Source organism: Platalea leucorodia (assembly GCF_965183815.1).
Source record: "Platalea leucorodia genome assembly, chromosome: 13".
Classification (NCBI taxonomy): domain Eukaryota; kingdom Metazoa; phylum Chordata; class Aves; order Pelecaniformes; family Threskiornithidae; genus Platalea; species Platalea leucorodia.
Window position 1 is genome coordinate 15,557,622 of NC_138835.1, and position 20,691 is coordinate 15,578,312.

Sequence of the window (20,691 nt, forward strand, 5' to 3'; positions counted from 1 at the left end):
GGGACTCGAGGGGCGGGAGGGGGGGTTGACAACCGTCTCCGTACATATAAAAACGTGCCAGGTTTACATTGCTCCGTCTGTTTGAAGTGGCCCGCGGGGCGGGGGGCAGCGCTGCAGCCCCCTTTGCATTCCCGGCGGATCCGGGGGGCAGCGCCGGGGCCGGATGGAGGCAGGGGGCCGGCAGCATTCCGGGCCCGCGGCCCCCCCATCTCCGAAGCCACCTAAGGGGCTCCGGAGGGGCCAGAGGGGACCCCAGCAGCGGTGGTGCCGCGAGGAGGGTGGGCAGGGGTTGCCCAGCCGCTGCCCGCTCCCAGCGTGCCCAGTCCCCATCGCACGGCACCGGTCCGGTCACCACACGCCTGTCACCCCAAACCCGGAGCCTCCGGCATCCTCGGCTCACAGACCTCAGCGAAGGGGAAAATGCACCTGCAGGTATTAATTTGTCCTCCTGAGAAGCCCACGGGGAGCAGGAGCCCCGAAAGCGAAGGCTCCCGGCTGCCCCACGCCTGCCCCGGCAGCGGGGGCTCTGCCCGCGTCCCTCGGGAGCCGCTTGGCACCAAGCAGCGGGCAGGGCTCCGCACGGGACGGGAAACGGCGCAGGGAAGGTCTGTAACACCTCTGTATTTCGGTACGGCGTGAGGAAGGGTTTACCGGAGCCCCCGCGCCCAGAATTCACACATTTCTGCCAGCAGCCCCTGCCCTCCGCGCTGAAACGAAGCCAACGCCGGGGTCCAGCGCCTCAGCCCTGCTGCAGAGGACCAACACTAGGCTTTGCTTTTCCTGACTCCAAACAACCCCCGGTTTCCTATTTATCTGCCCCTTTCCCTCCTTCTTCTCTCTCTCTCTATCCCTTTCAAAGAAAAAAGAAGGAGCACTGGTTCTTTTTATTGAAGATATTTTTTAAACAAACAAACAAAAAAATTCTCTCAGCTTTTTTGTTTATTCGTTTCCTTCTTAGTGGCACAACTGTGTGGAAATTCATGTCAGTAAATTTAGTTTTGTTTGCCAAGCTGGAAATACAGTTCAAGAAAATGTATTTTTGAGAGAGAGCAGGGATTGTTTGTTTGTTCAGGAATGTCGGTATTGTTATTATTTGGTTGTTATTGGCAGGTTTTCCCCTGCACCGCTACAGCCCCGAGCATCCCCCCCTCCTTTGGTTCTGGGTGCGGGCTTTGCTCTGTGAGTAAAGGAAACCTCTCGGGTGGCCTCAGCGCGAGGTTTGGAGGCTGAGCATCCCTGAAGCCGTCGGGGATGCTGGCAGGCGGGTCAGAGCCTCTGCACGCCCTGGAGCTGCTGCCACCAGGTAACCTCGCCTCTTGCGCCCACGCCTCGCCCTTTTAAACACCTTTAAGTGAATCTTTACTTCCGAGACACCTCTTTATCCCGTGGCTTTCCCCTCACTGGCTCTCCTTGGTGTTATCCCAGAAAACAGCCCTGAGACAGCCTACTTCTCCCTCCGTTTGAGGGGTTCCTTCTGCTCGGGACTCTCCCGTCCTCACTCGGGATTGCCAACAAACCGTGCCCAAGCTCAGCTCCCCTCCGTGCAGGAGCGCAAGCGGAAAGGCAAGAGCAGCTCAGTATCTGCTGCCTCCTGTTCGCAGCGCACGAGCCCGAGCGCCTCGGCCAGCTTCGGTTTCAGATCCTGAAGCTTTTTTTAGGCATTACTGCGAGGAGACTGTTCCCTCCCAAGCCTGGCTTGAATAATCCCATTTGCCACAAGACTCACGAGGCTTAAAGGAGTTGTCAGCATCTTTGAATCTTTTCCTTCTTGGGAGACTTGGCTGCACCCCGTGAAGTGAAAGCCCTGAGCGGAGGATCCTGTTGGGATCCCTGTCTCCAGAGGAGCACAGCCCTCGAAGGGGCTGCGAGCACATTTTCCATTGCTTTCATGTGGCTGCTGACTCCTCTCTAAACATCTCCAAGGTCTCTGTTGAATGTCCGCTGGCTGGCATGCCGAAACGCCAGTGGAAATACTTGTTTTTCACTCTGGAACAGGGGAGCAACGCCATAAGAGATGTGACTGCAAGTGCTCCTGCACCGCTTGTCAGCCCAGGACTGCTCCTGAGCAGCCTCAAGCCGAGAGGCCTTACCGGGGTCCCCTGAATGCTGCATCACCCCCGTTAAAGGCTGGGAAAAGGAGAGAAGAGGGATTTTGTCTCAGGCTGAAAGCCGTTGTGAGGACAGACAGAATTTCCCCACCAGGTTCATGTTACCTCCCAGAAAGAGCCTGACCCTGCAGGTCCCCCTCACAGGGTCCTGTTTGCAGACGTGGCACCCGAAGCTTGCTTTGCTACCAGCTCCTTTCTTGATCTCACCCCTTCCAAGCTCCAATCTCACCACCTCCGAGCTCACTTCAAACCTCACCCGCTTCTAGAGCTATGTGCTAACAGCTCCCACTGATACCTGTAATCCCTGCCTCCTCCAGGTCCAAGCCTCTGGAAAAATGTCCTGTATTTGCAGCATTTCAGCTTCTCCCGAGCCTCTCCAGCAAATCCCTCTGAAAATTCAGGCTGCCTTTCCGCCATCCAGCCAAGAGCAGAGCATACATGAGCAGGGAAGTGCCTGGGACTCCCTTTTAACACCCCCACCGGCCAGTGGATTCCTTCCACCTCCTTTATTGATGGCTTCTCCCTGTATCAAGATTAACCTCACCCAGGCCTAGCCCACCTTCCTCCCTGGCCTGTCCGAATCAACTGTTTGGGCTGGGTTTTTGTCGCTGGTGTCACCCTGCTTTCAGCCTGTTACAACCTGGGCAGCACACTCCCACCTTGCAGCAGCGCACGCTGTTGGCATTTAAAGGCCTGAGCTGACAAGGTGTGCATCACTGCGCAAAATCAAATGCTGTCGAGATGGAAAGCGGCATCTGATCTGCGCCCCAAAAGCTGTGTTCCATCAACAGGTCTCCTCAGTCAGATGAAGACCAGTACTGCCCACCCAGCCACCCCAGGACTAACCCCAGCCCCAGTGTTTTAGGGTTCATGAGTTGACTAGGAACCAGCCGTCCCACGCCGAGGGTGTACCTACAAGCGGCTTCTCGCTTTCTGGTGGTCCGGGCAGTGTTCAGTCCTCATCCATCTGGACACTGACCATCTGTCAAGCTCCCGTGCGGTTCCACGCCGCGAAAGCCAAGTGCTGCACCCACAGTTCAAATAAAAGTCAGAAACTGACAAAAATGTTTAATATTAGTTTTGAAGAAAAAGTGACCATACTCGCTTAGATGAGAAAATAAGGACTAAGTGTGTTTAGTGAGCTCTCCTGCCAACCTGTCCGCCCACAGCTGGGGCTCTCCCCGGAGGCCCAAGCGGAGAGGCCTCTCCGCGCGTGACAATGCGAACTCACTCGGGACACAATACACAATTGCCGTGGGAGCTGGCGGAGGGAGGCTGCGCTCTGATCTGCGTTTGGCTGCCGCTCTCGGGCCATGGCACATATCAGCAGAACTGCAAGAGAAGGGAGTTTAAACCCCGATTAGAAAAACCTCACTGCCAAGGGGAGTTGCGGGTCATGTGTGTGTGCAAGAAGACAGGGATCCAGGTGATGGTCTTGTTTCTGACGCTGGCAAGGGCTTGGGGCTCTGCAGAGGCAGGGCTCGGCCCCGGGAGCAGGGGCAAACAGAGCTCCCGTTTGAATCTCTCGGCCGTGGCTCTTTGGCACTTGGTAGCGGTGCCATTTCTGCTTGCCATAGACTGGGAGATTTCTGCTCGCCCCCGAGCTCTGTGCGCAGTGTAAAAGAGCAGTTTTAAAATCCCGACTGTCATCGCCACCATCTCTCAGGGGGCAGAGGGAGCACGGAAAGCACCGGGAAGCTGGTCATGGCAGAAGAGGGGACGTGAGGAGGGAGGCAGGGAATGCAAAAGTGAGACTTGACCCCAGCTGGTCTGCAGAGATGGGATGAACCCAGGAGCTCTTGCCTCTGTGCTGGGAGGAAAGATCACTTGCTAGAGCCAGTCAGCGTTTGGCAAGCACCTCTGAGGGCAGCAGCTAAGCGTCTGCAGCATCGTGGGTGCAGCTACCCTAACACCCCTCAGTGCCAGTAATATCCTTGGTGCGCTACCTTCCAGCGATTCCCACACTCGTTGCACACGACGAAGGTGGTCATGGGCTCATCGGAGCTGCGGGTCTGCACCTGGGGGAGGACACGAGGGAAATGAGAGCCAGGCATCATCAGACATGGCCCCGTGGGGGCCACGGGGAGCTCCCTGTCCCCCCTGGCCACCAGGGATTCGTGCTGGGGCCACATTGTCAGAAATCAATGAGAGACCGAGGCTTGGGAGGGCAAAAGGAGCTTCCCTGGAAAATGAGTCTGGTTGTTGTTTCACACACAGATACACACCTCTACGCACATCTCGTGACCCTTCTCTAGCCTGACGCTACCAGACCGACATGTTTTGGGGCAGATGTCCCTCCTCACCCCTCTCTGCCGCCCATTCCTTGCGGGTGGCTCCGGAGGTGGCCATACCCACGGGCGCTCCCTCCCCGTACTGTCCCCTGGGAAGGGATGCAGCCGGCGGCGAGAGGACAAAACCCTCGGCCCATCAAGCTCCACAGCAACACATAAAAAAGCACTCAAGCCATTCCCATTTACAGACCAGTCCTCCGTCCTGGCCTCACAGGAACACACTTTGGGTTACCAGGTTCTGCACATTTCCAGTCTGGTTTGTATTTGAGCCATTAAGGAACACTGATATTTAACCCAGATGTGACTGCTGCCTCTGACTGGCTCTTGCCAGAAACACATACTTCGCTAAAAATCAGATTTTCATGGCATTGGAATACCACAAGGCAGATTTACACCAAAAATACCAGGACTCCCTGTGCAAGTCAGACAGCAGAACTACGTCAGGGGGTAATTATGGTGATCTACACGTGTAATTACCCAATATGCAAGAGTCACAGTATTTGCACGATGCAAATTAAGTGTGTTTTGCAAGCACGCTGGAGAGCTAAATTCTGTAATTCTCACCCGACATTACTGCCTGGTTTCGAACACTTTCATAAATGCCAGTTCATCTACTCGGAACTTACAACATCTCAGTCACCAAACAGCAATTTCACTGGAAAACTAATAAAAATACAGAAAACCTTCTGATACTTGTATTTAGAAGACACTGTCGTCACCTGCCCCAATTCCAGGCAGTCGGACTCCAGTCCACTCCAGGTGGAGACGGAGTCCCACGTGCTGCCGAGGCGAGCGACAGCGCTTCCAGCTGCCTTACTGGGACGCGCTCGCAGAGCGAGGCCTCCCGCCTGAGCCAGCCCGCGGGATGCAAGGCTGCTGCTGAGCCAAAGGAAAACCCCCGGCCAGCTGCCTGGCTCTCAGCTGCATTTGCACGTCACGTCCAAGCGTACAAAGGCGTTTCACTCCACACTTGCACACACAGTTTGTGCGCACCCACTCAGTAGCAATCGCGTGGCTGTTGGTGCATTTTTGGGTATCTGCACATTCTAAAACACTGACTCACAGCAAAGGCACATTTATCTCCAGATGCCTGGCGCAAACATGGGAAATAAAAAGCACTGGTAATGCGCAAGGCTTCCAGCAGCTGTCCATCGAGGAGAAAAATCCCCTCTGCCTGCTCACATCACTGCTTTGTTATTCCTTATGTTTCACCTGTTTCATGCTGTTTGATTTTAAATAAGTTGGGATTTGACCAGCCACAGCTTATCTACGTTCTTAATTTGCAATTTTAATACCATCAACGTGCCTGCCTCGGTTTCTGCAGTCTCTCTGCTCTACACTACCCACTCCTTTCTTGTCTGAATCTCCACATTCCCAGCACCTGCTTTCAATGTGCAGCTCTCCCGACCTGCACAGCAAGCAGCACGGCTGTACTTCTCAAAGCTTCCTTGGTGCCGCACAACCCCTGCTCTTGTACAAATGAGCCAAAAAAAAGTTACACAAGCTCCAAGGAAATGTGTGCAAAATCCTTGTGCAAAAGCCGCACATTTTAGAGAGCCTCAAGTGTACAAAAAGGTTCTCTCCACCAGTGGCAAGATTTGTGCCGTGCTGCAGGGCCTGTCAGAGAGCAGTAAGAGCTCGTGACCGTGATGGACCATGTCCCGTGCAGACGTCACCGGTGTGGAGGCTGTAGGAGCAGGAAGACCAACCTGGGTGTAGGTGCAGTTCTTCTTCTTGCATTTCCCACAGGTGAAGAGGTCAGTCTGCGTCCCTCCTGTCTTGGCCATCTGATGCTCCCGGATTGCTTCTTTTGTCATGGCTTTCCTGATCTCTTTCAGCTCGTTGCTGGCCATTTCCTTTCAAAAAAAAGCAATAAAAATCACATCTGTCCAGTTTTACCACCACACCCACTACAGCAGAAAGAGTCAACAGGACAGGGTGGCCTAGCAGATGAGTATTAAGACAGAAAGCCTTTCATTCCCGGCTTCTGGTTCATACCTAGGCCCCCATGATGATCTGAAGGCCCAGCAGACTACTCTCCACATTGCAGACCCCTTTGCTAGCTCGCTCCCCGTGCGCTCCGGCAGCGGCTGCTGAGAAATCGGCAACGCTGGCAGCAGACCAGCGCTTTGCTTCAAGCTAAACCACAAGACACATCCCCTGTAAGAAGCAAACCCTGCTCCTCAGGCATCCTCACCTCCGAGGTCATCACCGCAATCTGCTCGGGGGTAATCGCCCCACACAGCACATTCTTTTTCAGCTCAGGATTTTTGGAGTCCTTCAGATTCGAGATGCGGCTCCTCACTCGGTTTTTGTATTTCATGTCAGTGTTCTTGACATCTTGGTATATGCGTACATGGCAGTCAAGGAGTCTGCAATCAACCCAGAGGGCTCCAAGCACTTTCTACACCACTCGTGAATAGCAGGCGGTGTTACTCCCTGCCAGGACACAGACTGGTGCTGGGACCCAACAGAGTGTCTGCTCTGGGAGGTTAATGCTGGATTTGAGAGTAGGCTTATACAATCCCAGAGTTCAGGCTTTCAGTTCTGGCTTTTTCACTGTGCCAGAAATAATCTTTATTTTTGGTTATGCTCAGGTTCTTCAACCTGCTCTTTCTCTCAGCAAGGTAGCCACAAAACCCTCCACTAAGAGCCCAGCTGCACCTCCTACCCCACAGCCCCCAACCCAAACTCCTGGTTTATCTCAAATCGACATGCAACTTGATCCTCACTGCTCCATCCTTCCCATTGCTTTCGTCTGTATCAGCACACTCTCCTCACCAGGGAGGCACAGGGGAGTTGCCTGTATTTGGAAGCAGAGCCGAGAGCAGGAAATAGCATTTTTATGGGAAGGACAAACTGGGGATTACGGTCCATTATGGTGCGAACAGGAAGGAAATAACCGTGTCCATCACACCAGCAAGGGGTCTGCCCTGAGCTCCACCGCCACACTGGTGGTTCCTTAGTGACCCAGGACTCAACCAAGCAGAGCTGGAACCAGATGCAGAGCCCTGACAAGCAAAGCTGCAGCAGAACATTTATGCAAAGACAGACTGTCCCATTTTTCCTCCGAGCACATTAATTTCACGGCCTGAGGCATGCAGGCCCTTGAGGAAGCGCCATACTGTAAGGATATATTCTTCAATCTGGGCTGCTATGTGCTCACAGTCAGCGCCAATGGCAATGTAGTCGTCTGTAAGACAAGAGAAACACGAGGTCCATGACTTCCAACCAGGCAAGGGGGCCCCAGGCTCAGTATTTCTGAGATACAAATCTAGATAATTTGCTATTTTGATTTACATGCTCTTTCCATCAAACGGCATCTTGGTCTTTGCTCTAGCTACCCTTTGGCCCTTTTGAAGAGGGCAGTGATGAGAACAGACCAATCCAGCCAGTCTATGTCCTCGCCTCTCTAGGAGATGGACCGCACTAGACAAAGCTAACAAGAACCTGGCCCCCAAAAGATACATTTTCCAGTATATTCTTGGAATAGTTAAAATCAAACATACACAGGCGGGAATTGAGTCTCAGATACCAATGTCAGTGAGAAGTAGCTCTACTCAGACCAACAATCTGGCAGGGCCCAAAAGCGTGCAGCATCGGAGTCAAGCCTTCATTGCTCTTCTCAGCTCAGGACCCTGCCTGCCCCTCCCCTCCTCTTCCACACACTTCTTGCCAATTAAACAGCATCGTATAGAGTGCAATAACTGCTATGAGCTTGGACATTAGGTATGGTAACCAACGCCATAAAGCGGGAAGAGGGATGAGCTTAGCAAAAGACTTGAGGGGACCATTTCCCAAACTTCATGTGGAAAGGGTTTTTCTAAGTTATACAAAGTATTTAATGCAGCATATATATAAACTCATGCACGCGTACAAGAAGGCTAGAAATAAAGACTTTGTGAACTTCTCCATCTGCCATCTACGTTCCTTGGCTCCAAATTAATAAAACTCTGCAGTGCTTAGATCCCAATTTGCTAAAGGGATCTGCAATTTGGATGTAAGCACGTGTTCAGCTTGAGGTGTTTAAAATCTGACTTTTGGAGATGCTGAGCACCTGCAGTTGCCTCTCATTTCAGATGGCACAGCCTGAGTGCAAGAGAGACCTATTCCACCCCAGATCCACAGAGGACCGCAGTATTTAAGGGGCTCTGGTTTGCATGGGCAGGGGAGTCTAAGAGCAGATGGCGACTGGCATAAGCACCATTACCAACAAATTCCATGTATTGAGTTACAGCTTCATTTTGTGCCCCAAGGGTCAGCAGAGATGACAGCTTTGCTTTACAGCAATCAGACAAAACTGAGACCTAGAAAGGGAAGCAAATACCTGCACACCTGAAGATGAAACTTCTGGCCAGACCACCCCAGGCTGCAGAGCAGCAGACCCCACGTTCTTCGCAGCCGTTGCCTGACATATTGCCCTGCCTCTGGTTCAAACCAGGTTTATAGACACTTTATAGCAAGTGCATAAACGCTGCAATGCCAGCCAGTCTGACAAAGGGGTGGCCAGCGGCTAGACCAAGGCGATGGCAATAATCCATTGACAAGGCTGCTCCAGAAGAGCGTATCTAAGAGGAGCTGGCGCTGACCTCCGTGCAGAGATCTGTCAGAATACCCCAGGAGCTGCGAAGCACTTCAGGCAAGGCAGGGTTTCCCCCAGCACTTACCATCAGCCTGTAGAGCCGTTGTCAGCATTTCTCTGCATTTGTTGCGGACAGCATCGCAGGTGACGGGCGCCGGAGGGAAGGTGGTGATTTTAGGGGTGGTCGGAGTCTTCGGAGGCTCCTGCCTTTTGTTGGAGCTAAAAGAGAAACTTCACCTGTCAGAATGTCTCAGTTCGGGTCACTGAGAGCAGAGAAGGGATCAGCAGGTATGTGGCCAAGCATCCTGTTAATCATAATACAAAACCAGTCAGAGGAAAACAGTGCAAAGGCATGCCCCCATCAGCATATAGCGCAATACAGCAACCAACACCATCAACCCTGATACGAGCTCTCCTGTGGACTCTGCTGGCTGTAAACGGAGGGTTTAACCCACAAAGCAGGCCCGCCAACCGACTTGTTATTGAACACAACTGCTGCACCACTGGGCATCCCGTGAAAATGTTACGCAGCCGTCGGACACCATCAGTAACTCAAATATACTCAGGATTTCCCCAGACCATCAGCACTCTCTCAGTCTGGTAGCGCAGTGCGCAGATGCACAGTACTTTATTCCTCTCCCACTTCACAGGACGCAAAGTCCATAACTGCTTTCAGCAGAAAGGGAGCAGAAGGCACCAGTAAGGTTAATCTCAGCAGGTGCTGGAGCTGGCTCCTCATCTCACATCCTTTACTACCAAGATGTCAACAGCAGGAAAGAACAGCTAAACAAAAAAAGAGAAAAGTGCTTTAGCTCTCTGTAGCCAGCAAGGAGTGCAGCACGCTGCCTTCTGGGGCAGAAATCCAGCACTAGCCCCTCCAGAAGAAGGAGCTGGCATGTTAAGGAAAAGAAAGAAAATGGCTCCTTCAGCTCTGATATTAAAAAAAAACAAAGTGTAAAACATAAGAGGATCTTCCTTTTTCCTGTAATCTGGACAAGATTCTTCGATTACTCATCTCACAGACAAGCACCCCTACACAACCACACATGGTTTGCACAGGTGCCAGGCTGGCACAGGACTAATAAATACTGCTTCACTCACAAAAATCACTTCATTTCTACCTGCAAGCAATCATGGGCACAAGCAAGGGAATGCAAACACCTGCCTGCTGTGGCTGCCTCAGGTCGTCTGCCAGGGGAGCTGGCTGGAGGGACGGAAGGCACAGAATCACCGCCCGGACCCGCCTGTGCCATCCCTGCACGATGTGGGCAGGCAGAATCGCTGCACAGGAATCGCTGCACAGGAATCGCTTGCACGCACCGCCGCGAGGTTTGCATGCCGGAGAAGCAACTTCACTGAGCAGTTCAGCTGGGTGTACAACCACAGCATTGAGACATCTTGCCCATAAAGCCCAACATCTGCGTGTAGGAGTTAGTTAGCCCTGCAAATACTGCTGGTAAAAGATTTGGGCTATTATGATTCCCAGATGATTTTATAGAGCTTCCCTCCCACCCCCTTAAACCTAGGCAGCAGAACAGCAAATTTTTCAGCAAAGATTGCTCTGACTTTGGTGTTCGGGCCATTAAATGCACTGTATTTATGGCCAATGCCTGGTAACATTAATGCAGTAAGAGACGGGGGGGGGGAAGAGAAACCCTGATATTTCACCCATGCCATACTGGCAACATCTCCTTGAAGATCCAAGTGGCTTGACAATTGCTGCTAAGCTGGGTCACTACTGCCAGTTCTTTGCCATCAAAAATAAATCTGTTATGAACAGGCACTTCCACTACACTGTCCTGGAAGGGATTAGTCAGCCCACAGCAAAGCGGCGCTAAGCTGGAAACCTTCGGAATCTGCTGCCGCACAGAGCCAGACAACTTCAGGGACTTGTCCGGGGAGACCCTGCTGCTGCTAAGTTCAAATCCAGTCTGGCTCTGCAGTGCCTCAAAGCCTGTAGATCATCGTTAGGGCTACTGGATTTCTGCAGTTCAAAACCTCGCCAGGCCCTTTTAAGAAGCATCCACCAGCGCACCTTCAGCAAATTGTTCAGCTCAAACCATAGCAGGAGATGAATTTCTTGCTCAGATGAAATAGATGCACTCTGTGAGGGAGATTATATTGGGAGCTTAATGTGTTTCTCTTTGACCAGTAGCTGAATAAAAACACTTTTACCAGCTAGTTTTACTGGTCAGCACTGCGAGAGGCTATTAAGGAAGAGATTTGTGTCCAAACAGCTCAAAACATTCAATAGGATTTACACTGCACATATTACAAAAAAGAGACAACTTAGCTTGCAAATAATCAATTAGATTATGATCTTCTCCCATCTGGGATTTACAAATCGCCATCAGGTACTTTTGTGCTTAAGCAGCTATGCACAGATCACAGGCAGCACGCATGGGGGTGCACACAGCAAAGCATACACGACTCGGGAATAACTCATCTAAAAGTCACAGCTGATCATGTTGCATAAAACAGTCGGGAAAAATGAGACTTCCCAAAGGACAAAGGCAAAAAGCCTAGAAAACATACCTACAATAAAAGGAAAGACTGAAGGAATTGGAGTGGTTTCGGGCAGGGAAGACTTAGAGGAGACAAGTCCTGAAATACCAGAAAACTGGTTACAAAGGAAGACAGCAGGAAAAATCCTCCATACTTGCTAAAGACAAAAGCATGAAGAAACGGTCGTAGCAAGACAGGGTTTGATTGAGAGTAAGTTTCGGATTGTAAAGGTGAGTTATGAATTAGAAGATACTGCCAAGGGCAGCTGTGGAAATGCCTTACCCTGAGGGTTTTTAGGATTGTTCAAGAGCAGCTTAGAGAAAGGCCTGTCGGGGACGGCCTGGGCAGAGGTTGTGCTGTCCTGGGACGGGGTGGCAGGAGAAGCTTTCCTGAGAGCTCTTCTAGCTTTAACTTTTGTCTCATTTTGCAAGCAGCAGTGATGCTAAGGACTCCCAGAGCAAAACACCGCGTGTGAACTCTCACCACTGACCTTCACCACATTCAATACTTAAAGTCAAGCCTTTAATGTTCGCACAGGTAATACCTGATTTTCAGGAAGGTTCTATCTGCAAATGCTATCGTCTTAAATATTTAGATGTTTATTCCCTGGAGGTGGAAAAAAGCCAGACAAGATGCATGGTTATCCCACTTCTGTTAGCTGATGAGTAAAGACATATTTGCCTACATACACATACATGTCATACATGCCCTGAGACGACAACTGATCACTCACAAATTGGATGAAACAGACTTCTCAGCCATTCCAAAGACTGCACAGAAAGTTCTTTATTAAGCTTTAGAAGTTAGTTTATAATCTGAATAGTTAGGAAATAGACCTCAAACACACCTAGGAGACTTATTTCAGGAAATCATTGTGGTTCATACTGTTCCTGTTAAACAGGAGAAAGAACTTGTAAATCTATCCAGGCAACAAAAGTTTATACATAAAAAAGGCTATGCTGGAACTAAACGGTAACAAAGCAACAGCTAGGGACTGCAAGCAGAACTCAGGGCTGCACTGGAAGAAAATCCCACAGAAGAGCTGAACGCAGGCCACAGATCCAAAACCTCCTAATAAAGGCAGTTTAGAGAATCCTGGAAAAGAAAAAGCTCATGCTGCCAGAGATAGAGAAACATTAGACATAGCCCATTAAAATGTACTACACTAATGGTCTAAAATACTACAGCACAACAGAATATGCTTTGGATTACAGTAATGCAGCATATAACTTCACAGGTGCCAGCTCCACACTGGCTGGCTCGGAGCCTTCAGGTCTCGCTCTCTAGTCGCTACAGAGGGATTTCTACATCTGTGCTCCAGAAAGCAAGACAAGTTTCAGGCCAAGAGCTATTCAAGTATTTCTCCCTGACAGAAGAGGAAGGCCCAGCCAAAATCTATCAGACTAAGTGGCTGAAATATCTGAATACAAGCTGATCTCTTTGGTGTCTTGATAGCAGCCTCATCTGAACCAGCTATCACACACTGAGCAACTAGTCAGACTCCCTTCATCACAGCCTGTGCTTCAAAGAACAAAGACTCTTCACTGCTAATAAATCTTTTTTTTTTTGCCAAGGCAGATTAGTAGTATATTTTGCAGCACTGGAGAATAAGATTTCTGTCTCTGTAAAGAGAGCCTCGTTCAACAGACTGACACCAGGAGCTAGCCACTTCTGCCTGCCTATGCTAAGCTAATCCATTTGCTTCTGTTTATCCCGCAAAACCAAGGGGATGCTTTGCCATTCAGAAGATGGAGGCTGGAAAAAAAAAAAAAGAAAGCAAGCATCAAGGGAAAAAAAAAACCTGCAGTAGCTGCAGCACATCCTCAAGGCACAGGGGAGGGTTAGCAGCACAAGCCAGAAAGCTCCACTCCACATACCCCACAGTAACTGTCCAAAAAAGCATAGAGACAGTGAGGTTTTGCCTCTCTACCTACAGCCAGGATCCTATTCCAAGTGAAATTACTACAGGCCTCAGCCTCCAAGCCAGATGTCCTAGCAGGCCCATTCATTTTGCTCACCAAGTGCCTACTGCCACTGTGCCCGGGGAATGCCTCACGCTCCTTTCCCTCCAGGCTCCGCATTCCCCAAGGTTAATTTCCCCGAGGTTAAATCAGAAGCTTCCCTTTCTTTGAATGGCAATACTAGTTCCTGGCTCGAGCAGTACCAGCCAAGTCAGTAATGCTTGCCCTCTCCTCTCCCCATCAGGAACAGCCAACAAGTCCTTCCATGCAGGCTTCTCCCCTTGCCCTGGAGGGAAATCTGCCTCCCTTTGCCAGTAAGGGCATGCAGAAAGGCTCTTACCGTGACTCAGTTCCTACCCTCATCAGCCCTACAACAGATCCTTCCTGTGTCCACACCCTGGGGAAGGCAGGACCAGTCTGCACTTTAGAGTACCAGGATCATGAAGAGAAGGTATTTGCATCACAAGGCCGGTGATACTGCTCAGACCAAGTCTCTCAGCTTACAAAGCAACCCCTTCTCCCCTACGCTGACTGCTCTTTGGCCTCCAACCCTCATCTCCTCTCAATGGGACAAAAGGGAACAGCAACTGGGAGACTCTGTCCTACTGCTCTTACCTGCGTACCACTGTCACACACCAGGCTGCTGCTGGATGTGTCAAACACACGGATCTAGAGATCACTATGAGACTCAATTCTGGCTGTGAAGTCTCCCCAGTACTTTCATTGCAATACTCAGCAAATCCTTTTTCACATTTTATGCAAGTGAGATAACCAAAGATGCAAGTCAAAGTCATGTAGCTCAGCATCAGCAACCTTCTCCATCAGCAGCTCTGTGTAGAGCTGCAAAGGCTCACACCAAAGCGTCAAGCCTTGAGAGATCTGAGCAAAAATGGAAAAGCAAAGGGTAGAGTGACAAGAAAGTGACCAACAGAGACAGGCTGCAAACGTGGAAGGGCCTGCAAACCAGTAGGACTATAGCCTTAATTCTCTAAATCTTCTGGCAAGCTTGGGAAATTGGCTACATCACTTAGGGGTCAAACCTATGAAGCACACACCCTCCTGGGATCTGAGGCCGAGAGAAGTCTCTCGCCTCTGAAACAAAGCTTTAAATCGCATTTGCCCCCTCCTCTTTGATCGCTGCCTCCACTCAACGCCTTGGAAAGCACGGTCACAGACAGCGGGAACGGGATGCAACATCCGAGGCATGGCAAGGAGCAAGCACGCAGCAGACCTGCCAGGTGGGTGGACTTCAGCCTAGAGTGAAAAGAGGACTTCTGCTGGGACTTGTCGAGAAGAGGAGAAAGAAATGGAAGTTTTACTGTAGTGATGTATGAATCAACCCCATCCATCACTTGAAATTGCAAAGGCCAAAAATAACCTTCATTCTAAGGAGTTCAAAGTTAGAAATAAGCAAAAATATATAAAAACGCAACACACAAGAACAGAGAAATGTCTTACTAATAGAAAAATCAACACATAACCAAGAGTAGAAAAACATGAAATAAGATGTTAATAAAACCAAAAAACTCACTAAAGCCACTGTATTTTGTAGATGTTTATTTCTGTGTTCCTATTTATTAAAAACACCACACAGATCATCTCTGAAGAAGTCTAGACTCCTGGCGTTTCTGACCAGGAATTTGACTATGCAAAATTCCCAGCTCAGACACTTAAAAATAAAAATTAATGTAAGGCACCATAAAAAAAAAATTCAAATTCTGTAACAGTATCATCTTTGCTAAAGGGAAACGTTACCTTTGGTCTCTTGAGTTACCAGTCTCCTTCGAGGAAGATGTTGGCAAGGACAGGCTTTTCTTTTTCTCCTCACTTTTTTCCTCAGAAGCATCTATATTCAAAAGAAGAGAAATGGATGCTAAAGGGTTCAGAACTGGTCTTCACGCTACAACCCTGCAGGCACTAATCAATGTCTTAACACTACAGAGTGTTGGCCTAAGGCAAGTTATTATTCTCCAAAAAGAATCAGAAGAAAGAACGCCTTTATGGCCTTCCTCGCTTTCCAACAGACCTTTTGCTTGCCTCTAAGTAGAAACTAATTCAAACAAAAGCTTTCCTCACCAAACTAAAGAGCAATCGCCTTCCCTGCCTAGCAGATAAGCTTCCTCACAAGACATGCCTCATCACAAAAGTTCCTTTCAGAGACACCCTGGCTGCTGAGTACAGATTAGATCAAGTTCTCTAAAGCACCAGTAAAAGCAGCATTTCCAGCCAACACCACCTGAAGGGCCAGTACGGGCTAGTCCTTCTGGGAATACAATTTCTAGTGTTTCCTGAGTGCTGTGGAAAGCCAAGAGCACAACCCTGGAGAGGACTGTCATTACATTACAGAACAAATTTGACCCAGAGGTAAACTGTCTCAGCCTAGCCAATACACATCAGCCCTAACGTGGAAGTGACAGTCCCAGCCAGGACAGGAAAACAGGGCCGCGAACACCCGTTTAGAAATGGGGAGCCCTGGGGTGCAGACTAGAGCCAGCTGCACATTTCACTTTGCCTCAAACACCACGTCCCTCTCGTTCTTTTTACACACAGCTGCCCAAAAGATCCGTTTAAAAAATAAGGAGTGTTTGAATTTCACATTGCGGTACTTTGCCACAAGCATAGAGTGGGAGACACGTGGTCTTGCTAGCAGGACACAGAGCTGCCCTTCCAATCCCAGCGCTGCAGACGCCTCATTCTTTTACCCCAAAGGTAAATATGGTTTTAGTGGTTGTAATCCCTCCATCTGTAATTTTGACATTAGCCTGTGCTACATCAGCATCAAGATTTCTCAGACAGAATTACGAGCTTCTGCTTATCAGCATCCATCACCATGAAAGGCTCACCAGCAGGAGACAGCCCATGTGAATTTGTCTACAAGGTGTTAAACTACGGTCCTTCTCCAACTCATCACCCAAAACGCATTCCAGCATTTCTCTTTACAAGCCGTTGCACAAGGTTGACAGCACACGCTGTATTAATGCCACAGAGCACACAAGTGGGGGCGAGGGTTCAGAGTGCAGATACTGTTTCTACAAATAATGCTGCTTATTAGTATACAGACAGGTACGCATTAAGAACAGCCCTGAAGCTTTCAATGCTCTTTCAAGGGTGAGCTAGCTAAACAGGAGCTAAATCTAGAGGAATGCATGGTAGGAGACAAAACTTGAAAGACAGAGGGTGCAATTGTAAAGGCCGATTTGCTAGAATATTCTATTCAGATCAATAGATAAGCTCTCCTGAGCAACCCAGCCTCCCGCTGAAGCCAGCTCCTTCACAAGTTGAATGTGACAGGAACATGCCGATTTTCTTACCTAGAAGTTTTTTCCAAGATTTGATGAGGGATTTGGCAAGCGATATCACTTCTTCATCTGTGCTCTGCTTTCTCAGTGCATTTACTGACATCCCAATGCGGGTGGACTGCAAGTGAACATTCAAATGAATCATTCAAGAACGGATTCGTTACTTGTTACTAACTGAAATCAGAAATAAGCACGACAAAGTCAAAGCAATGACCAAGATATGAAGCACCCAAAGACTTGCAGTGATTATCTCCTTACAACTTTGGAAGAGCAAGATGACACCCTCCAGCTTACTCAAACCGCTCAGAAGCTAGACATCCAACCGCCCACAAATACCCTCCCTACACACCTATTAGTGACACTCAAGCTTAGAGCGGAAAAATCCAAGATGCATATCTTAATCTCTAAACTGTAATTCTGTTCACACCTCCCCAGTGTCCTGAATATCACCATTACAAAGACTTAAATAACTTCTCCCATGACTGCCCTTTGTGTTTGCTACTTTAACCTGGTCTTTCCTCTCTTTGAAGCCTAAGAAAGGATGTGAGCAGTTACCCACATTTGCCTCATGAGCTGTGCACAAGTTTCAGGCAGCACATGGTGGCCCAGAGCTATTTAATTCCCAGTCTAAAACCCAGGTCCAGTACTATTTTCTGGATTTAATGTTTATTTTGATGCTTTAAGTGAGGCAAGAAGTAAGAGGAAATCTATTAAGTTTACTTAAACAATATTTTGAACTTATCCAGATGCAGACTTCAACTTTTTACCCTAACTCTGCATCTCACCTGCAGTAAGTCCAAAGTCATAGGCATACTTTTCAGTTCTTTCAGTAAATCCATTGCACCATCCTGGAGAGGAAAAGAGAAACAGAATGAGTGCCTCAGCTTTTAGCAAAGAAATGCAGCAGCTTGGGAATAAATTCAGAAAGTTGAGTTCAAAGGGAAAAACACCAACAAGCCTTCCCTAAAACACCAGCAAGATTACTGCTGGGATGGCTGTTCCGGCCAGACAGTAGATCTTACAGTCTGGAGGCACTCGAAATATTGGAATGGGCAAAACAGAAGAGTGCTGGAGCACTACAGATCTTTGCTGGTGTATGGCACAACTGCAGCATTAGCTTATTAACCTTACCCGGCAAGCTTAACATTATTAACACCTGAAAAATACACTCCAAATCACAACTGTCCCCTCAGCACACCACTTGGCTTGCAGGAGCAATCCTACTATCAAACTCACTATTTTGGGGGCCCTGATTAATGATATTAGCTCACAAGAACAATTTAGCACAGCTGCAAGAACTTCAGTCACCCACCTAAAGCTCAGAATCACTGTCCAGAGCCAGAGCTAAAAGTATCCTCTTTCTACAGCATGAAAATTAATGTAGCTGTTTCCTAGTTTTCATATTAATACTCTACTCTGCTCAGGACAAGAGCTGATACCAGGAGCAAAGCCATCAAGCAGTGAAGCTGAAGAGCTGGTCACTGGAAACTCGTTATACAAAGTTTCGTAGCATCAGCTCTGCATCCCAGAACCCAGATCCAGAAAAAAAAAAATCTGACTAGGCAATCTGTAGATACCTAAAATTGGTAGTCACTGAGAGAAACGGCAGGGACAGCAACACTCGTCTCCCTTCAGCAGCACTCAGCAGATCACAGCCTGGAGTACGCCTGTCTCCATTCTGCTGGCTCTTTCCTCCCATCCCCCTTCTATCAAACAAGGCCTTCTACTGTTCACATTTAACAGCTCATTTAAAACACCAACCACTCCAAGCCCACTTGCGGCACAAGACCTACAGAGCCTACGATTGTAGAGAAGCAAAGCAGCCTGCACTGACAGACCCTGTCCTCGCATCCCGTCCTCCCGATGCAGAAGGGCCGTTTCCGAGGCACTGGAGGAAGCAATCCAGCTGCCAGTGCCACCCTACAGAACAGATGCTGAGAAAGCCAAATCAAAGCAGAGTCAAAGCTTTCAGCGTGCACACAAGCAACTCACACCAGCATAAACCACGCATTACCGTATCCGGAACGAGTGACTTCCCACTCAGGCAGTTTCACACCTTTCCGTTCCTCCAACAGCCAAACAGACTCCATTAAATCCAGCCCTTAACATAGAAAATGACTGGGTGATTCCTGTCTCCGTTACCAGGAATGGAGCCACTTGGCACAATGGCAGTAAATGGGGATCCATGCAAAAACTAGAGCAACAAACAGGTACTCCAGGCAACCATCCTGCAGGAAGAGTTCGCAAATTAGCCGATGTACAATAAACATACTACAGTTCAGGACCATATAAAATGCCAACCAAGAGGAAACATTGCATACCGCTCATTTAAGAAGCTGCCTCTTTCTCAATGAAGCTTGGAAGCAAATTCTGCAAAGTTGCTCCTTTCCTATTTCAACAATGGCGTTGAAAACCTGCCATCAACAGGAACAGACATGACAGGCTGCGGTTGAGCCCAAACACACTTTCCTGGGTTGTTACAACAGCTATACCAGCGCCAGCACTCACCCCTACCTGCAGCTGGCAGAGCCGGTCCAGCATCCAAAAGTTCAGGTGGCAACAGGACCCAGCATCCCCACACCCAAATACCGCATTCCCCTAACCCCTTCCCCTCCTCACCCATCGCCTCCCAACCCCACAGCCCCCCACAGCCCCAAAAGCCCTCTCCCCCACCCCAAACACAGACGGACAGCCTACCTCCGTCACAAACCCTTGTCACCCAGCCTGCTGCCTTGGCGCTTGCGTGACGCTGCTTGTACTGCTACGAGCCCCAGCGGACACGTCCCATTAGGCAGAGAAATACTCGCTGCTGTCCCCCCCAGACAGTCCCACCCTGCGAGACCCCCGGTGTGCAGACAGCAGCAAGGCCAGCCCTCCAGGCTCCAAAGGCCCCGCGAGAGTTAGCAGAAGCGCTCCTTGCATGGGATGGGGATGCAGGAGGCAAATACAGAAGCACTGGGTTTGGAACGACAGGGCCCCAGGCCAGCGCTGGGGGGGATGCACAGGGATCCCCCTTCCCCAGGGCTCCCCACCGGACAGGGGACAAGGGCTGAGGATGCTCCCCGGGGGGGAACACCCCAGTGGGCAGCACAGGGTGAGCCCCAGGGTGCTGAGCTGTGGGGCTGGGAGTGCTTGAGGCCTGGGGTGGGGAGGAGGGGGTCCCACAGCACCATGGGGGGGGACATGGAGCCCCCCCCCTCCCAAACGGGCAGCGGGATGGAGCAGGGTGGATCCCACAGCACCGCAACGGATGGGGAACGGCGAGGGAGAGCACCCCGCTGCGGCCAGGGCCGGGGAGGGAACCCCGCCGTGACGGGGGTTCTGCACCGCCACCATGACGGCGGGGGCTGCACAGGGAGGGAGGCCCCCAAAATGGGGCCGGGGAAGGGGGAGGCCCCTCACAACGGGCACGGAGGGAGAAGCGGGGGGCCCCACAGCACGGCAGCGAGGAGGGGGGCCCCGCTGAGAGGGAGGCCCCGGCTGCCAGACCAGAAACCGGGGACGGCGGGGAGGCTCCCTCACCCCAACCGGGCTGCGGGGTGCCCGGCCGCCGCCACTCACCGCGCTCTTCTTGGCCACCATCTTGTCCAGCCGCCTGGCGATGCGTACGATCTCCTCCTCCCCGCCCATCGCGCCGCTCCCCGCGGCTGCCGGGGCCGGGGGCTGGCGGCGGCGGCGGTTGCCCGGTGCCCACCACAGCCCCCGGTACCGCAGTCCGGGCGGGCGGCGCGCGGGGCACGCTGGGACTCGTAGTCCTCCAGGCGCCCGCCCGCCTCTTCCCGGCTCTCGGCGGGACTACAACTCCCAGCGTGCTCCGCGCCCGCCCTGCCCCGCCGCGGGGCACTGTGGGGGCTGTAGTCCGTCCCCGCAGCAGCCGCAGGCCGCCGCCCTGAGGGGCCGGCAACGGAGCGTGGAGGGGGAGCCCCGCGGTCCGTCGCCCCCCGG

At 50.7% G+C, this 20,691-nt stretch overlaps 1 protein-coding gene across 6 annotated transcripts; it reads right to left on the reverse strand.

Moving 5' to 3' along the window:
- Positions 1 to 24: 24 nt before the first annotated feature.
- TCEA2 (transcription elongation factor A2) lies at positions 25 to 20,469 on the reverse strand. 6 transcript variants are annotated; one of them, XR_014229659.1, is made up of 11 exons: positions 20,308 to 20,469; positions 17,532 to 17,594; positions 16,759 to 16,864; positions 15,203 to 15,293; positions 9,067 to 9,200; positions 7,536 to 7,592; positions 6,597 to 6,751; positions 6,109 to 6,255; positions 4,055 to 4,126; positions 3,025 to 3,440; positions 25 to 2,127 (listed from the first exon to the last, which is right to left on the reverse strand). XR_014229659.1 is itself a non-coding variant. In XM_082326011.1 (10 exons), exons 1-10 carry the CDS (start codon positions 20,374 to 20,376, stop codon positions 3,432 to 3,434), a joined length of 903 nt encoding a protein of 300 aa, XP_082182137.1. In that variant the 5' UTR covers positions 20,377 to 20,469; the 3' UTR covers positions 25 to 3,431. The 6 variants fall into 6 exon arrangements, 4 of the variants coding, with proteins under 4 accessions (XP_082182137.1, XP_082182138.1, XP_082182139.1 ...); XR_014229660.1 differs by having other exon boundaries at positions 2,955 to 3,440; XM_082326011.1 differs by having other exon boundaries at positions 25 to 3,440.
- Positions 20,470 to 20,691: the final 222 nt, after the last annotated feature.